Source organism: Mustela lutreola, chromosome 7 (genome assembly GCF_030435805.1).
Source record: "Mustela lutreola isolate mMusLut2 chromosome 7, mMusLut2.pri, whole genome shotgun sequence".
Lineage (NCBI taxonomy): Eukaryota > Metazoa > Chordata > Mammalia > Carnivora > Mustelidae > Mustela > Mustela lutreola.
The window spans coordinates 70,531,281-70,557,425 of NC_081296.1; the positions used below are offsets into that span (position 1 = coordinate 70,531,281).

Here is a 26,145-nt window from a genome sequence, read left to right on the forward strand (position 1 = left end):
AGTCTCTTGAAAGACCATGTTTATAAAAGACGTTTTTGGGGGCGCCTGGGTGGCTCAGTGGGTTAAAGCCTCTGCTTTCAGCTCAGGTTGTGATCCCAGGGTCCTGAGACCGAGCCCCCATCGGGCTCTCTGCTCAGCAGGAAGCCTGCTTTCTCCTCTCTCTGCCTGCCTCTCTGCCTGCTTGTGATCTCTGTCTGTCAAATAAATCAAATAAATAAATAAATAAAAATTAAAAAAAAAAAATGATGTTTTTGTAGGAGCAGCGGGCTGGTTCAGTCAGAAGAGCCTGTGACTCTTCTGAGTTCCCCTGTCCTGAGTTCCAGCCCCACCATGGGTGTAGACAGTGCTTAAGTACATAAATAAATAAATAAACTTAAAAAAAAAAAAAGTGTATTTGTAGACTCCCTGAAAGGATACACAAGAAACAGAACTGTTGCTTCTAGAAAGAACTGAATGGCTGATCATTGTATATATTCTTTTATAACTTGAATTTTATACCAAATACATGTATTACATATTCAAAAACAAATTAACAACTAAAGCAAAATAAAAACATCTGAAGTTGCTCCCCTCTTAATACCCTGCAGTGGAGCCCAGTGACCCCAAAGGAAAGAGAGCAGTTTAGCCCATCTTAAACCCTTTGTTATAATCAGTTTACCTATTCAGTTTATCTCCGATTGTGCCCATCAGATCTGGGACCATAAGCCTTCTCTCCACAGGAAATGCACTTGAACAAATCTCACGTGGTCTTTCAAACTCCAGGTACCGAAGCACTTAAACCAGGAAACTTTTCATGCATTCCGGTCCCCCACGCCCCCTCCCCCGCCGTTAAAGTTACCTTTTTACATTTAACCTCATAATGCTTCTTTTTGTTGCAGTCATCACACTATGTCGAAATTTTGTTTACATGTCTATCTTTGCTACTTGACTGTATGCTCCTTGAGGACAAGGCTAGAGACTAGGCCTACCGCAGACTGAGTTCCGAAATTATTCTGCGAAAGAATCATGTACTGGCCTCAAGGGGCTCACGGGAAGGGAAAATCCTCGAGTTCTGAGGCTCTCTTCGATCCCTTCGTGACTAACTCGAGGCAAACGTGCCAGGAGCTGAATTCGAGCACCCTGGCTAGGAAGACGGCCAAGAATGCGGCCCTGTCCACTCGCTCCTTCCCGGGCGCCGGGCCCACGCTAGCTTCCAGAGGGAGCTTCCCTCCGCCAGAGCGCGACGCCCCCTCCGAGGGTCCGGGCTGCCGGCCCACCGCCCCCACTGGCGGCCCTGGCGTCCACAGCCCGCTTCAGAGCGCAGCTTGGAAAGCTGAGGGGTCTCCTTGGTATCCGCCAACAGCCCCGGGCGGCGACCAAAAAGAACAGAGGGAGGGTGCACCCGACCGGTCGGGGCGAGGCTGGGATTGGCAGGGGAGGGCTGGAGAAGACAGGCGAGGACCGAGCGCCAGGCAAGGGGACGACCTTTTAACTTCCTCGCACTTAGTTTCCTCCACGGAGCCCAGGCTGGGGCAGCCCTCCTCCTGACCGCTTCCTCTCTTCCCGCCCCATTACCTTCAGGACCACTACCTCCGTGCCACGGAGTACTGTACGCTCGATCTCACCCGCCCGCCCAACTCCCGCGCCGGCGATCGCATTCTACGCCCCACAGTCGCCCGCGCGCGCGTCGCCCCGCCGCCGCCGCCGCCGCCGCCGCCGCCGCCGCCGCCGCCGCCGCCGCCGCCGCCGCCGCCGCCCTCTGAGGGGGCGGGGCCTGGGCCGCGGCGCACAGTCAGCCACGGTCCCAGCCTGCCCCGCGCCGGCAAACGAGAGCAAAGCCAGTGACTCACCTCCGCCGCGCTAACTCCTCGCTAGCTCTCCCCTCACACACGCTCACGCCCGGTTCGAGATGGCGGCGGCGGCGGCAGCGGCGGGGGACTCTGATTCTTGGGGTGAGGAGAAGTTATGGGGCCAGGGCCTGGGCCGACGCCGGCCTCAAGCCGAAGCAGGCACTAACGCGGCTCGCTCTCTTCCGTAGACGCCGACACGTTCTCCGTGGAAGACCCGGTGCGGAAGGTGGGGGGCGGCGGCACCGCCGGCGGGGACCGCTGGGAAGGCGAGGACGAGGACGAGGACGTCAAGGTGGGTGCGGGCCGGGGCTCCGGGCAGCGCGGGAGTGGACTGGCGCTGTCGCGGGCGGGGATGCCCGCCAACGGGCGGGCGGGTGGACTCTGGGCCCAGGGGCGCCGCCCGGGCCTGCGGGCTCTGGGTCCAGACGCGAGCGTAGGGTTCCCCGGTGCCCTTCTCTCCTCTGCTCGCCGGCCATATAGGCCGGAGTCGAGCGGCGTGGCCTTTTGGACTCATTGGCGAGGGCGGTGGTGGCCCCGGCCCCAGCGTTACTTTAAGGGTCTGCACCCAGGCCTGGATCCCACCCGCCAACTGGCGACGGGAGGTGACAGCCGCGGAAGGGCCCGGTCCACGTGCAAACTTCATGGGCTGGAGGCGCTCGCCAAAAGGATCTGGGAAGTTGGGGATTGAGCCCCATGGTTTCTCCCATATGGAAAGTATTGCAACCCACCTGCCTTGTTGAGCTCAGGCTTCCCTAGGGGCAGTAACTCATTTTTTTCCGAAAGCCCATTTGTAGAGTTTGTTCAAGTAGTTAGATGAATGAAATACTGTGGTTTAATTTCAGTCTTTTTTTTTTTTTTGAAACACAAGACAAATAGAAGCAGTGAAGTGAAATAACTTTAGGCTTCCCATCCCCACCCTGTGGTAAAAAGATGAACGAGTACTAAAATAGTCAGCGGTTAGTGGTCAGAAACCTAGGTAGTCCACACAGTGATCTGGAAAACGGACAGTTGACAGAGTGAGTTATTTGTCTACATACGAAAGATGCCTAAGAAAATATTGGTTGGAGTAGACGAAGGGGCCAGTTTTTTTCTCCCGTGCCTTGTTGATCTGAACCAGAATTACCTTTGTCGTTTTGTTTTTGAAGACTCCTGGGGACTCATCAAATGGCTTCAGATGACAGTATTATTAGTGTGTTCATTTTTATAAGTAGCTAACAAACCTTTCAAGACCAAAATGTTAAAAGTTTCTTATTAACAGAGCTCTCAAAATCTTTTATATTTGTGCAGATAAAGTTTTGTATGAATTGAGAAAATGGTTTTTCTTGGCTTAAATGGCGTACTGGACGTTTTACTTTCCTAACTTCTACACTTCAGTACATATTGGGAAACCCTATTAAGTCCTTCTTGGGTTGAAAAAATTTAAGCTAGATAATCACTATGAACTTATTACTACTTTTGTTTGGATTTTACCTTTTTCTTCTGAGTCTGATGAGGTGGATGTCCAATTTATGGAACAGCTTGAGGTTCAGAAATAATGTGAGCTTTGCAGACATTGGGATTAATAAATGAGTAGTACTCTTGTGAAGATACTTAGACGGTCCATTTCCATGTTGTATAAACATGGGAATGAACTATGTATCAGTCTCATTGCAAGATATTAGTTACCTCCTTATATTGTAGTGGACTTTATGTTTTGAGCCTTCAGTTCAAATTTGTCCTTTCACTTTTTGTATTCTTACTGGATGCAGCTATTAGGACATCTGTTCTGGAAATTAGGAATACTTTAGCAAATGAAAAGAAAATATTAGAGAAATAAGGAAAGAAGTACTAGAAAATGAAGTCTGAATGGAGTAGTCTGAAGTGATACCGTGAAGTAGCCTGCCAGAGATTACTGGATCTCAAGGGTGTCCAGTCCTGATAAATTTAATTCTGAACACTTGGAACTAAGAGATTTACAGGTTTTAAGAGACCATAAAGGTCATCTTGTCCGCTCACTCTTTCAGTGCAGATTCTTTCTTTTATGCAGGTATCTTATTGCTTTTACATAAACATTGAAGTTGGATCTTGGAGAAAAACTGAACTTGTCCATCTTATTTCTGAGTTGAAATGTTGGTTTATTTCTTTTGAATTTCTTCAAGATTCCCAGGTTATGGTATTCAAAGAATAGTTTGATTCCTGGGCTTTGCAATCAGACCGACCTGGGTGTATATTACTGCCTGGACATTTTCTGTGTTCTTGGTCATAAACATGTTTTTTAATCTTTCCTTTTAGTGTCCTAATCTAAATTTTCATTATAGGAGAAAACTTCACGGGGTTGTTTTGCTTATTTATTTATTTAGGCTAGGGGGAAGGGAGAGAAAATCTTAAGCAAGCTATCCACGCCTAGTGTGGGGCCTGAGGTGGGGCTTGATCTCATGAACCCGAGATCACAACCTGAGCCGAAATTGAGTCCAACACCAACTCAGCCACCCAGGTGCCCCTGTTTTACACTTTATTTTATTTATTTATTTTTAAAGACTGTATTTAGGGGCGCCTGGGTGGCTCAGTGGGTTAAAGCCTCTGCCTTCGGCTCAGGTCATGATCCCAGGGTCCTGGGATCGAGCCCTGTGTCTGGCTCTCTGCTCAGCAGGGAGCCTGCTTCCCTTCCTCTCTCTCTGCTTGCCGCTCTGTCTACTTGTGATCTTTGTCTGTCAGATAAATAAATAAAATCTTTTTTAAAAAAATGAAAAAAAATAAAGACTGTATTTATTTACTTGACAGAGATCACAAGTAGGCAGAGGCAGGCAGAGTGGGGGTGGGAAGCAGGCTCCCTGTTGAGCAGAGATCCTGATTCGGGGCTTGATCCTAGGACCCTGGGATAATGACCTGAGCCAAAGGGAGAGGCTTTAACCCACTCAGCCACCCAGGTGCCCCTGTTTTACACTTTAAATGTTTTAATATGTCTAGCGTTAGCAGAATTACCTAGTACTTGGGAGGCACTCCATAAATGTTAATACTCTCTTCAAGATGCAGTCTTGAAAAGAAACTAATTTTTCTGGCTAAAGGAAAATACGCTGGTTAGATCTGGTATCTGGGGGTTTATTTTGTGCCACATTTTGTGATTTCCTGAGCTAACTTCTCTCCATAATGGCTATTTACTCAGTAGTAAGTTCTCTCCACAGTAGCTATTTACTCAGAATTTTACTGAGAATGGGATGACTTTGGTTATCAAGCAAGTTTTTGCTTACTTAAAGATTGCCAATCTAGAGTTCAATTTTGTCACTTTGGATGATAATAATACCAAGTTTCTGAATTATAGTGTTTTAGTACTTAATTCTTTAGTTAAGGATGCGGACACAAAGCTTACTTTTCATGAGCTCAAATACTCATAACCTTTAAGTGTACAGTGTATGAATTTTTTAAAAGTCTTCAAAGGTAAAATATGCAGAAACAGAATAAGTTCTTTAGTTTATGTCATCATCTAGTGTTTAACCTTTAATGATATAGATTTAATGTCATTTGTAATGTCCTGAGAAATGAAAAGAAAACTGAGGTCTTTGTTACAGTAATTTGCTTCAGTAGTTTACTGTCTTTCAGTAGACATTATAACATTTTGCTGCCCTTGACTTCTCAAATAGGTGTCTGGTATTGACAGAATTGTATTTAGGTGAAACCATAGAATTGTTAATATTTATGAGGAGAGAAGCCTATGCTTCTTCCCAGTTAAAAAGATGAAAACTGGGGCACCTGGGTGGCTCGAGGGTTAAGCCTCTTGCCTTTGACTGAGGTCATGATCTCAGGGTCTTGGGATCGAGCTGAGCCTGCTTCCTCCTCTCTTTCTGCCTGCCTCTCTGCCTACTTGTGATCTCTGTCTATCAAATAAATAAATAAAATCTTAAAAAAAAAAAAAAAAAAAAAAGATGAGAACTAGGGGCCCCTGGCTGGCTTAGTGGGCAGAACATGCAACTCTTTAACTTAGGGTTGTAAGTTTGAGCCCCATGTTGGTTGTAGAAATTACTTAAATCCTTTAAGAAAAAAAAAAAAAGGAAAAAAGAAAGATGAGAACTGGCAAACATACTCTCCTGTTAATATTTGCTTTATTTTACATTTCTTACTGTCCTGATGTTATGCAGAGATAGTGGGACAGATTGTTCACTTAGCATATTATCACAACACTCCTTCCCCATTGCTGGAGTGATGTGCAGGATGGGTTGACTAAGAAGGCAGTGAGTACCTATCCTTCGTGAGCAGGGACAACACAACTTTTACTCTGTTTTACTAGTTTCCGAGCATTTCAATATAGAACAGATTAAAACTTGAATTTATTTAAGGTGTGTAGAATTGTTTTGAGGAGACTTCTGGCTGTGTTCAAACATCTCTGGCATTTGCTCCTGTAATGCTATTATAGAATTTTTTTATAAAGATCTGAGAATGGACTTAGTTGAAAACTGCCTGTCTCATCCTACCCATTCAGCCATCTTTTAGGATCCTCTCCGTTCAATAGCTTAAATTTACCAGAGTAAGGACATTTTTTTCAAAAACTGGAAATAGCTGTTCTCTCTACTTCAGAGAAATGGGAGATTATTGGAAAATACTCAGAAGGTGGGTATTTTGCCAGGAAATGGTATCTTGAAGTGTGTGTAATTTCTTATGAAAAAATCCAAGCATAAAAAGAGGTAAAGAGAAGTTTAATAAACCCATGAATGATCTTATTTTTTCTGTCTCTCCACTTACTGTTCTCTCCTAACCAGATTATTTTGAGGTAAATCTCAGTTACATCATTTCAGTTCCCTGGTAGTTTTTATAAACTAGTAAGTTTTTAGTTAGATAGCATGTTTGTTACTGGAAAATATTTACCTGATGTGTTTATCATACTGGATGACTGAAAATAAATAAGCCATTTGTTTATTGTTCAGTAACTTGATCTTGCTTTAGCCAAGCATTTAAAGTAGAATTGATTAATGAGAGTTCCAGATATGAGACAGGTAGGCATTGAGGTGGAATTCAACTGAGTGCTGAGCCATAATACATAGTAAGATGTTAAAAATGTAATGAATTGAATTAAATGAAGTAGAATTTATTGAGGCAGGTACCTTGGCTTCCAGAAGCCAACATATTTCTGAGATGATGGAATAACATTTGGGCTTCTTTTATTTTACGTTTTAAAAGATTTTTACTTATTTATTTGACAGATCACAAGTAGGCAGAGAGAGAAGGCAGGGAAGCAGGCTCCCCGCTGAGCAGAGAGCCTCGTGCAGGGCTCCCTCCCAGGACCCTGGGATCATGACCTGAGCCAAAGGCAGAGGCCTTAACCCACTGAGCCACCCAGGCACCCCTGGGCTTCTTCTAAAAACTGAACTTCTCTGGAAAGTCTACCCTTGCCAGAAGCCTGTTACAGAGTTCTGGGACCTCTTAGAGCACGGCAGTACAGCTTACGGAACATCACTGAAAGGCTCTTTTCCTGCAAAAGGTTATTCTTTACCTAAACCAAACTACTTAAAGAAAAGTAAAGGAGTATGTGTTAATTAATGGATTCTTGCTGTGGGGCAAAATTTTACCTTCCTTTGTAGCTACTTCTGTTTGATGATCTATAAATATATCTTGCTTAAGTTGGAAAGCATTTTCAGCCGTAAACGTGTTCTCTTACTGCATGTGACATTCTGTAGTTGTACATTATAAAAATGACAGATTAGCCAACTACTGGCTATATTATAAGGAATTTTTAAAAAGCAGGATTTAAAATTTTTGTTTTATTTTCATTTCTAGTCCTGTTCAGTTGGGAAGCAGATTTTGGTTTTGTTGTTGTTTTAAAGATTGTATTTATTTATTTGTTTGTTTATTTATTTATTAGAGAGAGAGAGAGAGACAGTGAGAGAGGGAACACAAGCTAGAGGAGTGGGAGAAGGAGAAGCAGGCTTCCCACCGAGCAGGGACATGATGGGGGGTGGGGTTCTATCCCAGGACCCTGGGATCATGATCTGAGCAGAAAGCAGATGCTTAAGGACTGAGTCACCCACGTGCCCCCGGTAGCAGGTTTTTTGTTTTTGTTTTTGTTTTTTTTTTTTTTTTTTTAAAGATTTTATTTATTTATTTGTCAGAGAGAGTGAGTGAGAGTGAGCACAGGCAGACAGAGTGGAAGGAAGAGTCAGAGGGAGAAGCAGGCTCCCTGCGGAGCAAGGAGCCCGATGTGGGACTCGATCCCAGGACGCCGGGATCATGACCTGAGCCGAAGGCAGCTGCTTAACCAACTGAGCCACCCAGGCGTCCCCCGGTAGCAGGTTTTAAACTTGAAAAGCAGTCAGCTCTTTCGGAGAAATGGCTCACATGATGTTGGATGTGTATTGTAGAACAGTATAGGTGAGTAGTTTATAAACCGCCTCTGTTTTAAGGAAGCTAGCCATTTCACAAGAGCAACCTGGATGATTGTTTTTTTTTTTTTTTTAAAGATTTTTAAAAAAATTTATTTATTTGACAGACAGAGATGATCATAAGTAGGTAGAGGGGCAGGCAGAGAGAGAGAGAGGAGGAAGCAGGCTCCCTGCTGAGCAGAGAGCCTGATGTGGGGCTCTATCCCAGGACCTGAGATCATGACCTGAGCCGAAGACAGAGGCGTTAACCGACTCAGCCACCCAGGCGCCCCTGGATGATTGTTTTAAAGACAAATTGAATATTATATTTAGCAGATTTATTACCTACAAAAAATAATTGGGTAAGGAATTCACTTGGTTATTTACAGGTAGTCTCTGGAGCCAAATAGCCATTTAGAGCTTACTAAAATACAGATTTAATTGCTACTCAAATGTGTTAATTTTAGTTGTTTCTCGAAGAACTTTTTTTGAATTTTATCTGAAGTTAATGTCAGGATTTACAAAGTCTTAGTGTTTATAGAAAATTGAGCAGATTTCGACATTCTACCTTACATGTACTTTTTGGGCACTTGGCAAATTTTATAACTAAGAAAACAAAAACTTTAAATTCATGGGGAGAACTGCCTAACCTGCTTTTCGGATTACTCTCTTTGGAAGGGTGACTAGTCTTTTTGTTAACATCATTATGCTCCCTTCTTTAGGAACTGTCCACGGTGTGGTAGAAACTTTAGGGCAGATTTGAGTACTCTGGGGTCAGGGTGACAGGCAAGGCTTGCTTTCATGGTTCTTTTATGAATGTAGAAGCAGGTGCCATAGCTGTTCCCAGGACTCTGTAGGAACCACTGCTTTAGCTTCTAAAATCCATTCTGCGGTAGAATCCCGGGTAGCCTCATTATGTCTACACTGATGGGACAGTTTAACTTGAACATCTGGAATAAGGTTTATGCTTTGATGGGGAAACCAGGAACAGGGATGAAGGTGTGGTACATAGAGTTGGTATAAATGAGATATGAGGGAGCAGTGATATTGGTGGGGGTAATGTTTTACTGGCGGAGGGAACTGAGAAATGCTCCCTTGATGTATCTGCTTCTCCATTTTTGGATGTCCTAGGATGGAGCTACTCATTTTTAGCCATACTTTACCCCTCTTGGCCCCCTACTACCAGAGGCTGCTGGACTAGTCTCTTAAAATTAGTAGAAAATCATCACAGGCAATTTGAGGTAGGTAACTGATAGAATTGTAGCTGGGCATGATACCATATGCCATACCCTTCTCTTTGATGAGCTTTCCTGCAGTTCCAGGGGGACTTATTCCAGAACTGATTGAAAGAACACATTTTGGTGGGGGAGAGACCTAAATCTCAGATAGTTATTGTATGCTTTTCAGGGCTCAGGTAAGAAGTTATGTTTCTATGACACTTTAATGTCATAGGCGCACATTAGTCACCCTCTATATCCATTTAGAAGTGGTTCCTTAATTTTTTGGGGGGTTGGTTGGTTTGTTTTGGTTCTTTCATCCTTCATTATATTTCACTAAGATTTTGGAATAGCTGTCTCAGGGCCTTAATATTCTTATCTATAAAAAGGGATAGCACTACCTTATTTATAGAACTTTTGTTAGGGTTAACTGTTACTACAGGTAAGGCCCTTTGCACAGTACCTGGTGAAAAGTAAGCACTTGATAAATGCTTTATCATCATCATCATCATCATCACTGTTATTAGTAGAGAGAGGTGAGTATGTACCTCTTTGAAGTCAGCAAATGGTCTTCCTGTCTGAAGACCCACTCAGACCCAGCTTTCTATATTCTGTGAAGATTAAAACAACAAAAAAACTCTTGGTGGTTAATTTTTATTTTTAGCTCTAGGGTTACTTTTGTACTGTGGTGTTTGATAACAAGCACTTAAGCAAACCAGTGAAATTATATAAACATTTGCTGTCTAATTTCTAACTGATGTATCTTAGATGTCCAAACAGTACAAGAAGGTTTGCTTTCAGTCTGTTAACCTTGAACTGTAAGTTAAATTGCCAGGGTAAGGTGATTATGAAAAAATTTTTTTTTTAATTTTTTTTAAAGATTTTATTTATTGTCAGAGAGAGAGAACACAAGCAGAGGGAGTGACAGGTAGAGGGAGAAGCACAATCTCCACTGACTCAGTTGAGCCTGATGCAGGACTCTATCCCAGGACCCTAGGATCATGACGTGAGCCAAAGGCAAACTCTTTTTTTTTTTTTTTTTTTTAGATTTATTTATTTGACAGAGAGAAATCACAAGTAGACAGAGAGGCAGCCAGAGAGAGAGAGAGAGAGGGAAGCAAGCTCCATGCTGAGCAGAGAGCCCGATGCGGGACTCGATCCCAGGACTCTGAGATCATGACCTGAGCTGAAGGCAGCGGCTTAATCCACTGAGCCACCCAGGCGCCCCCAAAGGCAAACTCTTAACCAACTGAGCCCCCAGGCATCCCAGAATATTTTACTTTTCTATAAATTTCTTTCTACTCTGCTTGTAGAACACATGGCAGTCTTAACTGGGATTTTTTAGTTCTTTGGTGGATTTTTATTAAAATCAAGGCTTGGTTAGTTTAAATACCTAGACTGACTCAGATTATGACCTGTCTTGTTATAAAACACAAGCTTGGTGTCATAGGCACACATTAGTCACCCTCTATATCCTCCAGTCACATCAGGGCCTCTTGCTTTGCATCTGCAATCCTGTGGTTCAGCTTCAAATGGCATGTCATTTACATTCAAATGGTAGTTGCTGAGACAGTGGCCAGGCTACCTGTAGATGAAAGCCCTATCTAAATATTTAATAGGGCTGTGTCTGCCCCTATTAAATTTAAGCATTCAAAATCTGTGGAGCCTTTGGAAAATTGTTTGGTAATCAGTTTATATTTAGGGGCTCTGTTAGGTGTAGAAAAGACAAGACTATAGATCCACCTTAAAGTGTCCCACCCAAGTTAGGGAGTGGGTTCAAGAAGCTATTGATTAGCTCTTGACTGCTTTTAAATATTGGGTTTAAATATTATATGGATTTAATTCATTAATCAGGGTTGTGTTGAATGGAATACTTGAAATAATTGAACACTGCATTTGATTTGATTTTTTTTTTTAAGATTTTATTTATTTATTTGACTGAGATCACAAGTAGGCAGAGAGGCAGGCAGAGAGAGGGAGGGAGGGAAGCAGGCTTCCCACTGAGCAGACAGCCCGATGCGGGGCTTGATCCCAGGACCCTAGGATCATGACCTGAGTCAAAGGCAGAGGCTTTAACCCAGGCACCCGGAACCACTGCATTTGAGAAAGTAAGAAATATAAAGTCCTTTCAGTTTTTTATTTAAAACAGCTGCAAATTACTTTAAGAGAAGTAGTTCTGGCTTGGTTATCTTGTATTTTGTTAACAGGGAAGGTTTTTTATAGAATTAGACAAGATGATACAAAAGTTAATACGGAAAAACAAATATGCAAGAATGGCTAGGAAAATACTAAAAAGCCTGAGAATCTATAAGGGAGGGACTAGCCCTGGCCTATATAAAAACATACTATAATTATAGTAAGGGAAGCAGTATGTTATTGGGGCATGAAGAGAAAATAGCCGGATGGGATAGAAAGCAGAAATAGACCAAGTACCTGTGAAAATTTACTACATGGCAAATCACTGGACTTGGGTGGACTTCTTTTTTTTTTTTTTTAAGATTTTATTTATTAATTTGACAGATCACAAGTAGGCAGAGAGAGAGAGGGGGAAGCAGGCTCCCTGCCAAGCAGAGAACCCGATGTGGGGCCCAATACCAGGACCCTGAGACCATGACCTGAGCCAAAGGCTTAACCCACCGAGCCACCTAGGCACCTTCAGGTGGACTTTTTAATAACCGAAGCTGTGACAGTTGGGTAACCATTTGGAAATAGATAAGATCCATACTTCATACCACACAAGAGAAAAAACTCCACATGGACCAGAGATCTTGTTGAAAAACAATAAAAGTGTATATATTCTAGAAGAAGCTGGCTTGAAATCCACAGGCAAGAAAAGATTGATAAATGTAATTTACTGCATAAATACAGTGGGGTGCATACACTTCATGGGGAAACACTAGAGGTATTTCCGTAAGAGAAGAAGGTAATCATCATTATCGCTGCTACCATTCACAGTGTACAAGAGGTTTAGTGAGTATAATTGGAGAAATCAGTTGTGGAGGCATAAGAATTGGTAAAGAAGTAGAACATCTGGGTGGCCCAGTCGGTTGAGTGTCAAAGTCTTGTTACAGCTCAGCTTATGATCTCTGGGTCATGCAATCTGGGGCTTTAGGCTCTGTGCTCAGTGGGAGTCTGCTTGAGACTCTTTCTCTCCCCCCTACCCCTGCGCTCGCTCTCTCTAATAAATAAATGTCTTTAAAAAAAAGAACTGGTAAAGAAGTAAAGCTATTCTCATTTGCAGATGATATGTGGTACACTTGGAAAACCCTAGGGAATCAATGAAAAGTGATAAATGAATTTAAAAAAATTCAAATATAAAATTAACATATAAAAGTCAATCATATATACAAATAATAACCAGTTAGAGGATATAACGGGAAAAAACCCGTATTTACAGTAGGAACGCAGAAATTCTTAAGAATGTACCTAAAGAGAAATTCACAAATCTTCTAAGAGAGAAACTTTATTTTTTTTAAAGATTTATTTATTTGAGACAGAAAGCATGGGCAAGGGAGTGGGGAGGGGGAGAAGGAGGCTCCCCACTGAGCAGGGAGCCTGCTGACCCAGAGCTTGACCCTGGGATCATGACCCTTCCACGCACCCCTAAGAGAGAAACTTTAAAACAAGTAAACTTGAACAAATGGAAAGACAGACCTTTTCCTTGGCTAGGGTAGCTCAGCATCATGATGTCTGTTCTTCCGACATTAATTTATAATTTTAATGCAATACCAAAAAAAATTCTAATAAGCTTGTTTCAGTGGAGTTAGAAAAGTTGATAATAAGGTGCACACGGAAAAAAGTAAACATGCGAGAATTATTAATAGAGGTCCTTTTCTTTAGGATAACTGGGATGATGATGATGATGAAAAAAAAGAGGAAGCAGAAGTAAAACCAGGTGAGCCACTGGGGTTCCTTCATTTTTGGTTTTCAATCTTGGTGAGCGTTTAGTGCTTATATTAAGATACACGATGGAATGGTCACAAAACTGAAAATTTTGGTGTTAAGAAACCCAAACATCCTTCTGTTCTCCCTTTATTCTCTTCTCCCATTTCTTTTCTCCCTCAAATCATAATCAGATTGGATCCTGCCTGCTGCTTTCTGTTTGAGTGCTGCTGTTAGGAAAGAGTAGAGGGTGTGGCCTCATATTTTAATGATCTAAATCCTGCTGAAAGTGCTGGAGAAATATGAAGGGAGGTGTTTGGGCCTTAGGGATTAGATCAGAGAGGAGAAAGGAAGAGTCCCAGAACTTTCCCATTCTTATTTGCCTGTAAATCACGAACTGGGAGAAGTTGGTCTCTTGAAGTATACAACTGTTATATGTCTGTCTCATCCATAAACTGGAAAATATTCAGGGTAACTGATTAAAACATTTCTTTCAGAAGTAAAAGTTTCAGAAAAGAAAAAAATAGCAGAGAAAATAAAAGAGAAAGAACGGCAACAGAAGAAAAGGCAAGAAGAAATTAAAAAGAGGGTAAGTACCATTCATTTCCTGCAATACAGAATTCTCACATCAGTAGTGGTACAGTGTCTTAACAGACAGCAAATATTACCTGGCAATCTGAAGGGCTTTGTAAAGACTGTTAATGGACACTGTCAGGTAAATGAATCCCCAAACTGAATTTGTGGGTTTTGCAAAAAGCTAACCCAGAAGTTTTATATATTAGAATGCTTTTTAAGTTTGCACAAACATTTGGGACAGTCATGATTGTGTACCACAATCAGTTCTTACTAGTTGTAATTAGTCTTTATTTGTTGTGTACATATTGAGTGAAATACAGAATGTATCCATTTCTCTGCCATGTACCATATGGTGTTTTTGTTACTGATTATTTAGAGGATATATTAATTTTTTAAATAGAAAATACATTTACATGGTTAAAAAAACAATGGTAAGAACAACTCCCAATCTTTATTTATTTATCCTATTTTTCTCCCTCTATCCCTTAAGTGAATTACCGGTTTCTTACATCACTGAGGTATCTTTATGTATTTGGATATTCCTATATATTCTTATTACTTGCTTTGTTCCAGGGGTACAGGTCTGATTCATCAGTCTTTTTTTTTTTTTTTTTTTTAAAGATTTTATTTATTTATTTGAAAGAGAGAGATCACAAGCAGGCAGAGAGAGAGGAGGAAGGAGGAAGCAGGCTCCCCGCTCAGCAGAGAGCCCGACGCAGGGCTCGATCCCAGGACCCTGAGATCATGACCTGAGCCGAAGGCAGGGGCTTAACCCACTGAGCCACCCAGGCACCACCTGATTCATCAGTCTTAACACATTTCACAGTGCTCACTATAGGACATTCCATCCCCAGTGCCCATCACCCAGCCACCCCATTATTCTGTGCTTTTCTTAAGTTTTTTAAAATTTTTATAGGTTTCACCTTACTTTATTTAATGTATCATTTAATGTATTTAATCTTTTCATATCAGATTATAGAGTTTTTTATTTTTTTCTTGGCTTTTCATTCAGAAAAATTTCAAACATAGAAATAGAGAAAGTGAATAATCGTATGTGTCACCTAAGTTTAACAGTTGCTGATATTTGCCATATTTGCCTCATGAACTCTTTTTGTTATTAAAATGTAATCAAGGGGCATCTGGGTGGCTCAGTCATTGGGTGTCTGCCTTCAGCTTGGGTCATGATCCCAGGGTCCTGGGATTGAGCCCCGCATCGGGCTCCTTACTTGGTAGGAAGCCTGCTTCTCCCTCTTCCACTCCCCCTTCTTGTGTTCCCTCCCTTGCTGTGTCTCACTCTGTCAAATAAATAAAATCTCTTTTAAAAAATGTAATCAAGTATGGAACAGACATTTTGCATTTTATCTTGAACTACTTTAGTATGCATCTCTGAAAGAGCAAAGCTATTTCTCACATGATTACATACCTAATAAAATGAACTGTAATTTTTTAACATCATCTAGTATTCAGTTTGTATACATTTTTCTGATTGTCCCCAAATGTCTTTTATGTATGGTTTGTTCAGACAAGGACCTTGCATTACATGACACATCCTAACTCTCTGGAATGTCTCTCTCTCTTTAAAATGACATTGCCTTATTGAAGAGAGGAGCCCAGTTGTCTTATAAAACATCCCACCTTCTTGATTTGTCTGATTGCTTATAGTCTAATTATAGTCAGTTTCCTGTAACTTGGCAGGTAAGTCTAAATGTTGAATTGGATTCAGATTAAACATTTTTAGTTGGAATCCTTGAGAGGTCATGCTGTGTGCTTCATATTGCATCACATCACACCAGGAGTCACATAATGTCTGTCCTATTATTAGCGATGCTAAAATTGATCACTCTGTTAAGGTGGTAACATCCTTCTGTTATAAACTTACATATTCTTGCAAGTAATCCAGTTTGACGTTAGCCCCTCACCCATTTGTTTAGTATTAGTGATGATTGTTGCCTAGTGTTATTAGGGATTGCAGAATAGTGATTTTTCTCATCCTATGATTTCTCTTCCATTTATTACTGGCTGGCTTTCCCCCCCTTCCCCGAAGAAGGAAAAAGTAAGAAACCGTGTTGTTTGGTTACTTTGGATATGGTTTTTGCTGGAAGAGTAAAAGCGTAATTGTTTTAATTACCAATTTTTCAGACTAAGGAGGGTGTGTAAAAATACTTCAGATGGTGAAAAATGAGGGATTTTTGTGGGTTTCTTCTTCTTCTTTTTCTTCTTTTTTTTTAAAGATTTTATTTATTTATTTGAGAGGGAGAAAGGGAGAGAGAATGAGAGAAGAGGTAAGCGGGAGAAGAAGCAGACTCCCTGCTGAGCAGGAAGCCCGATGTGGGACTTGATCCCAGGACTCTAGGATCATGACCTGAGCTGAAGGCGTTCATTTAACCAACTGAGCCACCCAGGCGCCTGTCAAGTTTTTTTTGAGTAAATTTGTGGATCTACCCAGGGTCCTGAGCAGAGAGCCTGCTTCCTCCTCTCTCTCTGCCTCCCTCTCTGCCTACTTGTGATCTGTCAAATAAATAAATAAATAAATAAATAATCTTTTTAAAAATAAAAATAAATTGTGGATCTATAGGTTTTTTATAAATTCATTGTTTTACTCAGATATAGTAATTATTTTTTTGATGTTCAAATTGTCCCAGCTTTAGCCAGTAGGAAAGCCTTTAAGTTGTTGAAACGTCATCTTTTTGACAGAATCTTTGAAAACTTCCTTGCTTTCTGACAGTAAGAAGTGTTGGGCTCACCTGGTAAACTCTCTTCTTTAGGCCTGGAATCAGTTACTACTTTTATGGTTCTTTTTAGTTGGGAATGATATTAAGTGGCCAAATCTAGTTGCTAGTAGGACTCACTGAGGTGGCCTTGCTTTCTAGACCCTTTCTTATGGGTGAAGCTAGGAAATTAATAAATGTACATGAGAGTGTGTGTGTGTGTGTGTGTTGTGTGTATAAGCATTAGTTCATATTGATGTTTTCTCTTATTCTGAAAATACTGGTTTCTGAAAAGGTTAACATAATTTTTATTAGCTTTTCTACAATACTAGTAATACTAACAAGGTAAAGCTACTGAATCAAGTTTAGGATTTCCTTGCAGTTCTTTTGGGCTTGGAATATTTCCTACTAAGGATGTAGAATTAGGTCCTGGGTTCTAAAGTCATTAGTATTATTTTCCCTGTATATTTTGATACACATTTTAGAGTCATTTTGTTTCTCTTTTTAAGGTTTTCTTTTCTTTTTAATTTAACTTTATCCTTTAAACATGAAATGTGTTCAGAAGTTAAAACTATACCGAAATGGTACACTTAGAAAAGCCTCAGACATCCATTCTTATTCTATCCTCTTCATCCTGTTCCCTGACACTTCCTATAAGAAACCATTTTTATTAGTTTTTGGTTTATTCATCCTTTTTTTTTTTTTTATTTGGTAGCTGTATGGTATTCCATTGCCTCAATGCACCATATTTTATTTGACCAGTCTTTAAGTGATGGGACAGCTAGATTTTTTCCCTCCTAGTCCTTTACTTGATTAACAGTACTTCCATGAATAACCATATGTGTTTGTCATTTCTGATGGGTGTAGTCACATTTGCAGGATAAATTCCCAAATGAGAGATTGCTTGGTCAAAGGGCAAATCATACTTGTGGTCTTGATAAATGTTCCCAGATTGCCGTCTGTATGGCATTGTACCAGTTTGCATTTGCCAGTGACAGTGTATGAGAGTGCCTGTATCCCCCAGTTAGGAACATTTTAGGTACTTTTTAATAATTTGTATTTGTGTATCTAAATATATCCACAGGTGTGTTTCTATGATCAGAACAAGAAATAGAATCTTATAACTCAGTCTAAGAAGCCATCTTGATTAGGTCTTTCTTGGTCATTGAAATTAAGATTTATACTTTTTTTGAAAATATTTTATTTATTTATTTGTCAGATAGAGGGAGAGAGAGAGCACAAACATTGGCAGAGGTAGAGAGTGAAGCAGGCTTCCATGCTGAGCTAGGAGCCCAATGCAGGACTCGATCCCAGGACCCCGCGGTCATGACCTGAGCCGTAGGCGGTGACTTAACCGACAGAGCCACCCAGGCATCCCTATACTTCTTTTTTGTATCTTGGTATTAGTCTCCAACATAAAGGAACCTTAGATAGTTTGTCTTAGGTCAAGTATTGAGTTAAGATATGTTCAGTTTTGGGGCACCTGGGTGGCTCAGTGGGTTGAGCCGCTGCCTTCGGCTCAGGTTATGATCTCGGGGTCCTGGGATCGAGTCCTGCATCCGGCTCTCTGCTCGCAGGGAGCCTGCTTCCCTCTCTCTCTCTGCCTGCCTCTCTGTCTACTGTGATCTCTCTCTGTCAAATAAATAAATAAAATCTTAAAAAAAAAAAAAAAGATATGTTCAGTTTTGATGCAGGAAATACTTAATGATGTCCAGATGTATGAAGATGGTTAAGTCACGAAATTTCCGAGAAATAGTGTGAGATTTCTTTACCTTGGTATAATGACGTTTCTTATTTCATCTTCTTCATGAGAAACAAAATCCTGTGTATTAAAGAAGTGGACTTCTGAATCAGAATTTTGTAAACTGCACGGACATGGATGACCACAAATGGCACAAGCTCCCTCTGCTCTGTTCCCACTTCAGTAAATACTGTCACAGATTTTCCCTCATAGTAAAATGCATTTGTTTTAGGAAACATCATAGTATAAAGAAATGATATTCACCAAACCATTAACTAGCATCTCAGAGGACTAGGACTGGGAAATAAGCAATAAGTTCTATTGTCTGTGTTTAATTTGTTAATAAATGATAATATGTTACTTTTTTTTTTAAGATTTTATTCATTTATGTGAGAGAAAGCACACGAGCAGAGGGGAGAAGCAGAGGAAGAGGGAGAAAGACTCCCCACTGAGTGGGGAGCCGGACAGGGAACTCATCCCACCTGAGATGAAGGCAGACACTTAACCAGCTGAGCCACCCAGGCGCCAGATAATCTCCCTTTTATAATAGTAACAATATGAAAAGATAAATTCTTTTTATGATTGATTGAAAAAAGAACATTTTTTAATATCTGCATGGTACAGTTGACCTTTGAACAAACAATATGAGGGTTAAGGGTGCTGACTCCCTGCACAGTTGAAAATCCACATACAACTTTTGACCCCCCCAAAACTTAACTACTAATAGCTTACTGTTGACGTAAATAGCACATAATTTTGTGGTTGTGTACTGTATTCTTACAATAAAGTAAACTAGAGGGGAGAAGATGTTACTACATCATAAAGAGGGGGCATCTGGGTGGTGTAGTTGGTTAAGTGTCTGACTGGACTCTTGGTTTCAGCTCAGGTCATGATCTCAGGGTTATGAGATCCAGCCCCCTGTCGGGCTCCACACTGAGCACTGAGTGTACTTCAGATTCTCTCTCCTGCCCCTCCTGCTTGTTCTCTCTCTCAAATAAATAAATCTTTTTAAAAAATCATAAAGAGAAAATGCATTTAATATGCTATACTTACTAAAAAAAAATTTGTGACTAATTGGACCCATGCAGTTTAAGCCTGTGTTATTCAAGGGGTCATCTGTCATATGGATGTGCTATACTTTATTTAACTTTTCTGTTGTTGAACATCTGGGTTGTCTCTACATGTATTTGAAATTATAAGTAATGCTCCATTGGACCTCCTTGTGGCTAAATGTTTGTGTGCATCTTTGGTTTCTTAAGATAAATAACTAGAAGTGGATTTGATTCCATATAAGTCATATAAAAGTATTTTAAGACTTCATACATATTTCCAAGTTGCCCTAGAAAGGTTGTTTCAAAATGTGGTCTTTAGCAGAAGAATATGAAAGTGCAGTCTTTCCCTTTTCTATAGTCTCAATTCCATATTTTTTCAAAAGGCTATTTTGGAAATAAACCCATTCTCTCACATTACCAGCTGTGTTAACCTTCTGTTACTATGGACAGGTTGCTTAACCTCTCTGCACCTAGTATTTTATTTCATGTAAAATCAGGATAAGAATATCTAAAGTATTGGGGTGCTTGGGTGGCACAGTTGCTAAGCATCCGTCTCTTGGTTTCAGCTCAGGTCGTGATCTCAGAGTCGTGGGATTGAGCCCCATGTCAGGCTCTCACTCGTCATGGAGTCTGCTTGAGATTCTCCCTTTGCCCCTCGTGCTTGCTTGTTCTTTCTCAAATAAATAAAATCTTTTTAAAAAGATTTTATTTATTTATTTGACAGAGATCACAAGTGGGCAGAGAGGCAGGCAGAGAGAGAGAGAGAGAGAGGGAACCAGGCTCCCTGCTGAGCAGAGACCCCCCCCCCCCCCATGTGGGGCTTGATCCATGGACCTTGGGATCATCACCTGAGCTGAAGGCAGAGGCTTTAACCCACTGAGCCACCCAGGCACCCTCAAATAAATAAATCTTAAAAAGAAATATCTAAAGTGTCTAGAAGGATGCCTGAAATACAGTAAACACATTATAAGTGTTTGCTATTATTTATGTGTTTATAAAAAAAATTCACAGAATACAAAAGTGTACTGGTCCATCATAATGCCTGCTGTTTTAAAACTTCCTTTCTGTCTTAATTTTAGTTAGAAGAACCTGAAGAACCTAAAGTGCTAACACCAGAAGAACAATTAGCAGATAAACTGCGACTAAAGAAATTACAGGAAGAATCAGACCTTGAATTAGCAAAAGAAACTTTTGGTAAGTGCTGGTGATTGCAGTGAAGTATTGAAGTTCCAGGTGAATACTGTGGAAATGTTACCAAATACTAAAATTTAGAAAGTATATCCTTTTTTGAAATAATAATATTGGCTTAGATATTAGAAAGTAGTTTTTTTTTTTTTTTTAAGATTTTATTTATTTATTTGACAGACAGAGATCACAAGTAGGCAGAGAGAGACGGAGAAGCAGGCTCCCTGCCGAGCAGAGAGCCTGATGTGGGGCTTGATCCCAGGACCCTGGGATCATGACCTGAGCCGAAAGGAGAGGCTTTAACCCATTGAGCCACCCAGGCGCCCAGATATTAGAAAGTAGTTTTTAATGTTTATATTTGAGATTTCATTGCTTAAGGTAGAGTGAGATACATGTTCAGATTTTTGAAAAATTGTTTTGAGTATCAAGTAAAAGATTATTAAGATAAGTCATTAGATCCAAATAGAGTATACTACTGCTTTAAATATATTTATCAACTGGATGAAATTTGGATGAAATGTGAGGCTTGTACTTTGAGGTTTAAATTTCGAACTGACTATGGGGCTGTGCCTTTGCTCAGAGTCATTTCTTTCTGTGACCCTTCTTGACACTCACCATGCCCTGTCTTTGGAGGGTTTCCATTTCTTTGTGCCACCCTTGCAGCTGTGGTTGGTACATGAGATAAAAGATACTTTAGGGTCTTGTGCCCATTGAGTTCAGAGTGCTAGGGGTAAAAGGTAAAGTAAGAAACATGGCCAAAGAAACAGATAAAAGCTCTCATTTTGTTTAAGCTCATTGTTGTTACCTACTGAGTACTTTTCAGAGTAGAAGATCATGTTGAAACATTAAATAACTTTGAAATTGAAACCTAGAGCTAAGAAGGATATAGTTATCTTGATTTTTACCCCCCCCCTTCCTCTTTTTAAAACTGAATCAAGCAGGCTATAATGATCCTTCTCCTTTCTGCTGGAGGTGTGATTTTTCTCTCCATGAGTTGCCGGCAATCTCTGAGGAGTGGCTGTGATGCTCCTGTATTCTGGTGTGTGCTTGGCATGTTTTAACTGCACTCATCTCATTACAGAGGGCATGCAGCTATTATCCAGTGTCTTCATAGGATGGTAATAGGCCACCCATATGTTTATTAAAGAGAAGAGTTTACCTGGTACCCATAAATTCTAATATGGGACCACAATTATAGATAAAAAGGCAAAAGTATGCATTCATACAGGCATCATTTGGTTAATAGGGTTTTAATGTTGTGTTTCTAATGCTGAAATACTGAATCATTGATATTGTTAATAACTAATTCGCTTTACTGTTGAGGAGGATCTAGAATATACTGTCTCTTAGCCTAGAATTCTCTTAGGCCAGATTTATTTTTCCTTTGGGTTTTTTTTTTTTATTTATTTATTTATTTATTTATTTATTTTAAAGATTTTATTTATTTATTTGTCAGAGAGAGAGTGAATGAGAGCGAGCACAGGCAGACAGAGTGGAAGGAAGAGTCAGAGGGAGAAGCAGGCTCCCTGCAGAGCAAGGAGCCCGATGCGGGACTCGATCCCAGGACGCTGGGATCATGACCTGAGCCGAAGGCAGCCGATTAACCAACTGAGCCACCCAGGTGTCCCTCCTTTGGGTTTTAATACATGGTTTACCCCTGCTTTGCCTCTGGAGTTAGTTAGCTGATACTTTCACAGGAACCATCTTTAATTTTTTTTTTGCATTTTCCTTCTCTCTGCACTTTCCTGTGCGCTCTTCTTAGACCTATGCTTTAAGAACATCCCTTTTGTGCCAAGGACTCCTTTGGTGGTCTGCTGAAGACTATGGGTCTGTTCTTAAAATGCTTTTAAATGCATAAAACAAAATACATAGGGTTTTACTTAGTGAGGAAGCCTACTGAAATAGGTATCAAAATATTAAAATAACTTGAGATACAGTAAGAATGTGCTTCTTTATTAATGCATTAACTAAGAGCCAGTGTCGGATCTAATTAAGTAATATAATTTGAAAACATTATTTCAGGATAACTGCACCTGTAATGTGATATGAAAATACCTGATCTTTTAATGGTAACAAGTTTTGCTAATATCACTGTGAATCGTTGCCTATAATCAAAATGAAAGGAAATGCTACATTAGAGGTTAGTGAAAATAAAGCTATAAATTTTTTTCTGATCCAAATTCACATACCTCCTGATCACTGTCCAAGGACTTCAGTGGACCTATGTTAAGAACCTGTGCTTTAGCATGAAGTGACAGGGTAGTTCAGCTATCTAGTTGGTTTATAAATGTGAAAAAAAACCCTTTCTGATATTTTTAGTGCTTCCTCTTCTCCTGCAGGTGTTAATAATACTGTTTATGGAATAGATGCAATGAACCCATCTTCAAGAGATGACTTCACAGAGTTTGGAAAGTTATTAAAAGATAAAATTACACAATATGAAAAGTCACTATATTATGCCAGTTTTTTGGAAGCCTTAGTTCGAGATGTGTGTATTTCATGTAAGTAATTCTAATCTCTATCTTTGTGGGTGGATTTTAGGAAGGGCACATCATACTCAGGAGGATGGAGGTTGACTATTTTTTCGCATTCTATAATAAATGTAGGATTGATTTTTAGAAGTTACCTTGGGAATGTTCTGCAAAAAGCATGAGTGATTTTGTTTTTTGAGGCGGCCCTCTTCATGTTTTTAAAATGGCTTCCCAAAAGGGACATCTGAGCTTTGCCGACCCAGCAGCTAACAAAATACTAGCTTCTTCTTTTATCTAATTATATCTTAAAGGGACTAAGGAAGTATCTTTTGGGGAAAATGATCTCTGAGCGTATGGAATTTTAGACCTGAGGGAGACCACAGCAAATGTCTTTTCCTTTTACAAACAAGGAATCCTGTGACTTGGTTTAAGTTGCTCAACAGAGCTGGTCCCTATTGTTTTGGTCCATTGGTATGGTGCCATGCCCTGAAAGTCCTACATTTAAGAGGCAGGGTGTGTGGGAGTTAAAAACCAGGGGTGGAGTGACACTAGTGTGGAAAGGACTGTTTTTGCTGGTATTTGCTGCTGTTGGGATTGAGAAAAAGGAATTCTACACAGTGAACTTGAAACTGGGTTTTCCTTGAGAAGTCTTTACCACACTGGAGGTTCTGAACTTGATCAGTGCTGTACCCATGGTTGGTATTTTATTTGCATGTACTTTTTTCCCCCCTATTTTTGAAGGTGCTCTCAAATGAAAACTGAAACACTTTTTTGGTAGCTGAAAACTGGTATCTGTTTCCAGCTTGCTGTTTCTCTAAGGATGGAAGGATGTGTTGTCCTGTAAACAGGCTTGTCTGCAGTGGGACACTAAGGTCTCTGAGGTGCCTACTGTTTTCATTCTAGTTCCTCTGGTTGAAAATGGAGACTCCAAGGGGTGGAGAGTTGTCATTTGTAGTTTTAAGAATCATTCCACGTTCATTTAGCCACTCCTTACTGCGCATTTGAGGACTTGTTGTGAAAAGGCATGGTAATCTTCTATATGGTTCCCCCACCCCCAATTCATGTGCATAGATTGAGTAAGGAAGTATGGTAGGGAGCACTATGAGCTCTGAAGACATTTTTCCTTTCTCTTTGAACAATGGTGTCTTGGTTATTACAGGTTATTATAAAGAAATTTAAGTAGTTCTGATTTGTGGGCCTAACCATAGACTGAATGATTCTTTACCGTCCTACGTTTAACAGGACAAATTCATAGGCTTTCCAAAGTTACTGAAGTTAATCATGGCCAAATTAGATGTGGTATTCTTTTTTTTTCCCCTTAGTGGAAATTGATGACTTGAAAAAGATTACCAATTCATTGACTGTGCTTTGCAGTGAAAAACAAAAGCAAGAAAAGGTAAGAACGAGCATGTGGAGCAAATGCATATTCCAGGAGGACGGGGATGTAGGCATAATATTCTGAACAAGTGTAGTAGGAGCCTGAACTAAAACTTTAAGTTGGAACAGAGCAGGAGTGAGTGCCTTTACCATCCTCTTGTTTACAGACACGTTCATGGTTTTCTTTTGGGAATTAATAGAAATTGCCCAGGGTTAGGGTCTGGGATCTCCTTTTGAGAACTAAAGCTTTTTGGTACCAGAGGCTTTGTTTGGTATCTGAGGGTTTCTGTACCAGAAAAGATACTCCCAGTAGGTAGGCTCATAAATTCACTCTCTTTTGTCTTTAGCAAAGCAAAGCCAAAAAGAAGAAGAAAGGTGTGGTCCCTGGAGGGGGATTAAAGGCTACCATGAAAGACGATCTGGCAGATTACGGTGGCTATGATGGAGGATATGTACAAGACTATGAAGACTTCATGTGACATTTTCTCTTCTCCTGGTGTCTTCTTTCTGTTGCCCACAATCCCTTCAACATGTAGCACAACTTCCTTTCCTTTCAGTTCTGCCAAATGCTACAATCAGAAGTGCAGTATCTTTTGTGCTGGTTATTTAACCCCTTGACACTTAGGTGCTAATGTGCGAATGAGGGAACTTGGATCTTGCTGCCAAGGGGTTAAAATTGGGAACCTCAGTCGCTACTAAATCATAGTTTAAAAAAGAAAAAAAAAAAAAAACAAACACAAAAACCTAATAATGTTGTCATTGTTGCTCTCTGATTCCATAGCAGCAGTCACTGAATTGGAAACAAAGGTTGCAACATGACAAAAATTGTGTAGTATTTACCAGCACCATTCAGTAATACAGCCTTAACCATACCTCCTTGAACTACTTCATAACTTGTCAAGAAAAGCAGTTTGCGGCAAGGGCATGTGGTATGCACCTAGTATTAAAATTGCTTTGTCTTAAAATTAAGCGTGAGGATATTAAAAAAAATACATTGTGAAGAAGACTGCTTATCTCAGAGTGAAGATACAACAGCTGAAAAGCACTAGCTTGGTATTTAAAAATTAAATGACCAGACCCTCCAACTTTGAAGCTGAAGAAGGTAAACCTCTCCATTATTGCACTGCATTACAACTTGTGGAATCTCTCGAATGCATAGACTGTCTAGTTCCTATTTATCAGACTGTTCTACGGATGGAGTGCTTCAGATGGGGGAGGGAAGCTCTTTACCTGTTTTATTTCCCTGATTTAAGTGACAATTCTCCTTTGTTCTCTTAGGCTGCAGTGGAATAACTTTTAACAGGGTTTTGGCATTTCCTTTCCTTTATAAAACATGCTCAGCAAACTGCACCAGTTGACTACAGTTTGGTAAATTGTTATGTTAACAATTATGACATCTGCAATGTTTTATAAAAGCAACTAATTTAATAAAATCACTATTGTGAGGACTTAAATTTTGTGTTAACTCCCAAGAGATAGTTTTCGAGGGTACAGAACCCAGCTCTTGGGACTAGAGTTCTCTGTATACTTACAAAGCTTAGTAAATGCCTAACAAGCTTTAAGACAAAAATGATGTGTCAGGCCCTGAATAGTGTCACCCTAGAGCAACAGAGGTATAGGGCTGCCTTCCTCTTATTTACTTGGGCAAATTAGTAACTAGAAGAGCTTATTTATTTGACGTAATTGAGCTTATTACTCAGGTTATGGCTGTAAGCACAGATTGGGTGATCTTTATTATATATTTTCTGTTAAACAGTTTAACCAAATTTGTGGTTGGAGTC

At 40.3% G+C, this 26,145-nt stretch overlaps 2 protein-coding genes across 3 annotated transcripts; both read left to right on the forward strand.

Annotated features, from left to right (window-relative positions):
* Window positions 1-974: 974 nt before the first annotated feature.
* On the forward strand, window positions 975-1,843 carry LOC131836221 (homeobox protein cut-like 1). The gene is made up of 2 exons (XM_059181407.1): window positions 975-1,328; window positions 1,561-1,843. The coding sequence occupies exons 1-2, from the start codon at window positions 1,006-1,008 to the stop codon at window positions 1,841-1,843; spliced, it is 606 nt and encodes a 201-aa protein (XP_059037390.1). The 5' UTR covers window positions 975-1,005.
* EIF3J (eukaryotic translation initiation factor 3 subunit J) lies at window positions 1,764-25,818 on the forward strand. Of its 2 annotated transcripts, none has more exons than XM_059181406.1 (8): window positions 1,764-1,931; window positions 2,018-2,121; window positions 13,213-13,267; window positions 13,755-13,843; window positions 20,411-20,525; window positions 22,856-23,017; window positions 24,310-24,383; window positions 24,712-25,818. In XM_059181406.1, exons 1-8 carry the CDS (start codon window positions 1,889-1,891, stop codon window positions 24,841-24,843), a joined length of 774 nt encoding a protein of 257 aa, XP_059037389.1. In that variant the 5' UTR covers window positions 1,764-1,888; the 3' UTR covers window positions 24,844-25,818. The 2 variants fall into 2 exon arrangements, with proteins under 2 accessions (XP_059037389.1, XP_059037388.1); XM_059181405.1 differs by having other exon boundaries at window positions 1,765-1,931; window positions 13,752-13,843.
* The last annotated feature ends 327 nt before the right edge of the window (window positions 25,819-26,145 follow it).